This window comes from Belonocnema kinseyi, chromosome 7 (assembly GCF_010883055.1).
Source record: "Belonocnema kinseyi isolate 2016_QV_RU_SX_M_011 chromosome 7, B_treatae_v1, whole genome shotgun sequence".
NCBI lineage: Eukaryota > Metazoa > Arthropoda > Insecta > Hymenoptera > Cynipidae > Belonocnema > Belonocnema kinseyi.
Genome location: NC_046663.1, coordinates 128,679,933 through 128,682,034, shown reverse-complemented (window position 1 = coordinate 128,682,034; position 2,102 = coordinate 128,679,933). Strand labels below are relative to the sequence as shown.

The 2,102-nt window shown below is 31.1% G+C and overlaps 1 protein-coding gene across 6 annotated transcripts in view; it reads left to right on the top strand.

The window, feature by feature from the left end:
* Positions 1-654: 654 nt before the first annotated feature.
* LOC117176311 overlaps positions 655-2,102 on the top strand; it is a 422,202-nt gene continuing 420,754 nt past the window's right edge. For 5 of the 6 annotated variants that reach the window (XR_004467600.1, XM_033366523.1, XM_033366524.1 and 2 more), the window contains exon 1: positions 655-770. Coding sequence is in view for 4 of the 6 variants with exons in the window: in XM_033366523.1 (XP_033222414.1) it covers positions 659-770 (112 nt within the window). In the remaining 2 variants the exon portion in view is untranslated. The remainder of the gene's footprint in view (positions 771-2,102) is intronic. The other variant, XM_033366527.1, reaches the window with a different exon arrangement.

Sequence of the window (2,102 nt, the reverse complement as noted above, 5' to 3'; positions counted from 1 at the left end):
GGTAAAACTATGTAAGATAGGAAAAAAATGATGAGACACGAATGTGCACCCAAAAAATATCTACACATTTGTTATTATTCACTTTTTTATATGACAAGTAGTTTTTGTTTTATTTATAAAAAACATTTAAAAAACACAAATTGTAGTTTTCGTCACACGAGACAAGCTGAAAAAAATAAATGCATGACATATTTCTACCGAAAGCAGAGGAGAGAAATGGTTATTAATAGGTTTTTTACATTCTAAAACTTTACATTATAAAATTACATTGTAAAAATTGACCCCCCCCCAGTTTTTGTCAAATACCCCCGTTTTAATACCAATCCAAGTTATAATAATATACAATAATGGGAATGATATAAAGTTTCAGGGATAAACTCGAGTGCGAAACCCGAGCTACGTGATGAGAATGTGTTTATTAAAAGAGAATTCAGAATCACCAAATTACTGCTGTCGATGCTTTCACTTTTAGTTTTAAAAGATCTGTGCACAAAAATCGAGTAGATGGATATAGTAGGTATAGTAGATGGGTTTAATTTGGTTTAGGTACGATACTGAATCCCCACCACGATATCATGACGTTTTCGTCATTTCTAGGGTGAGAGGTAACTCATGGTAAGGCAGTGGGTGCTTAGTATAGCAGAGCGCGCGTACCGCGATGCTTTGCAGTGTCGTTTACATCGTGGTTATAACTTGTTTCGGAATCAGTCATTTTTTCATATTATTCTTAGGCTTTGATAAGAGCGACGGTGCACTACCACCTGGCGCAGGTTCGTTTAAAATCATTACAATGAAAAGAAATCGTTTAAACTTTATTTGATTGTAAATCATTAATTAATCGTTTTCTGAAAACCGCATATGATTGTTATGCATGTATTGTGAAGTGCATATCTTCTACACATGCACTTCTAAATCACAAAATTATTCATATGATTGTCATAACTTTGTATCAGCAATTCTGCACATTGCAACTTTGTAATTGTATGTTAACCATTAAAAAATATAATAATTACATTTTCTCAAACACTGTTTATTTTATATTTTTGAAACATAAATACTGCTTATGGACCCTTGTTTCTTTCTATAGTATAATCAGGCACACTAAAAAACATAAGATAAACTTTACATGGATATTCGATGAAAGATTCACTGCAACAAAAATTAACTTTACAGGATAAACTTCAAAGAAATATCGGTTAAACTTTCTTTTATTTTTCCATGACAATACATGTGTTTTGAAAAACGCGAAGTTGCCTGAATAAATAAACCGGGAGCTAATGACATCTTTGGTATTCGTATTAACTAATTAACTAGTGGTTGCCATTTTCACCATCGTATTCTATATGCAAAACAAGTACAATAAGCCTATTTTCCAAGGGCCACGCGTGATACTAACCGCCACTTTGAAAGTTCAAAATGTTGACATTTTTGAGAAATTAGAACAATTAATTATTGTATGCCGTGTACTTTGAAGAATTCTTCGTGTACCACTTTTATATAAAAAACAACATGGCATCTAAATTCAAGTGATAGTAAGAATTAATATATGAGGGTTAAAAGTTAATAAAAATGTGGAAAAAAACAATTAACTAGTGTATGCAATCACGTGTTTTAATAATTTTACAATAAAAAATAGCTAAGAAACAAGTGGCATACATTTTCCGGTGATACTACTGTTTGTTAATAATTTTCAAAATATGGCCGAATTGTCATAATTTAGAAAAAAATTAACTAGGGGGTGCTAGGTACATGGGATAGAATACTATTTCATTTTTAGATATTACTGTGAATATTATAATCAATAAAAGTTCGTATCTTTCGAACATGCAGACTTATAATTTTGTAATTATGAAATTAAGTCAGTAAAATTATCGAGGGGAACAGTATTTTTTTCAGATAGATTTTGTTTATTTTATTAACGAAATAGATATGAGAAGGTAGTAGTATGTCATTGAACATTTTAGTTATTAGTAAAAAATATTAATAACCGTAACGTAAAAATCGAGGGGCTATTCACTCTGTGCTAGTGGGTACCAGTGATTTCAGATTTCAAATTGATTTCAAATGATTTCATGCACTGATTCGAGTGCTGAATGGGGAAC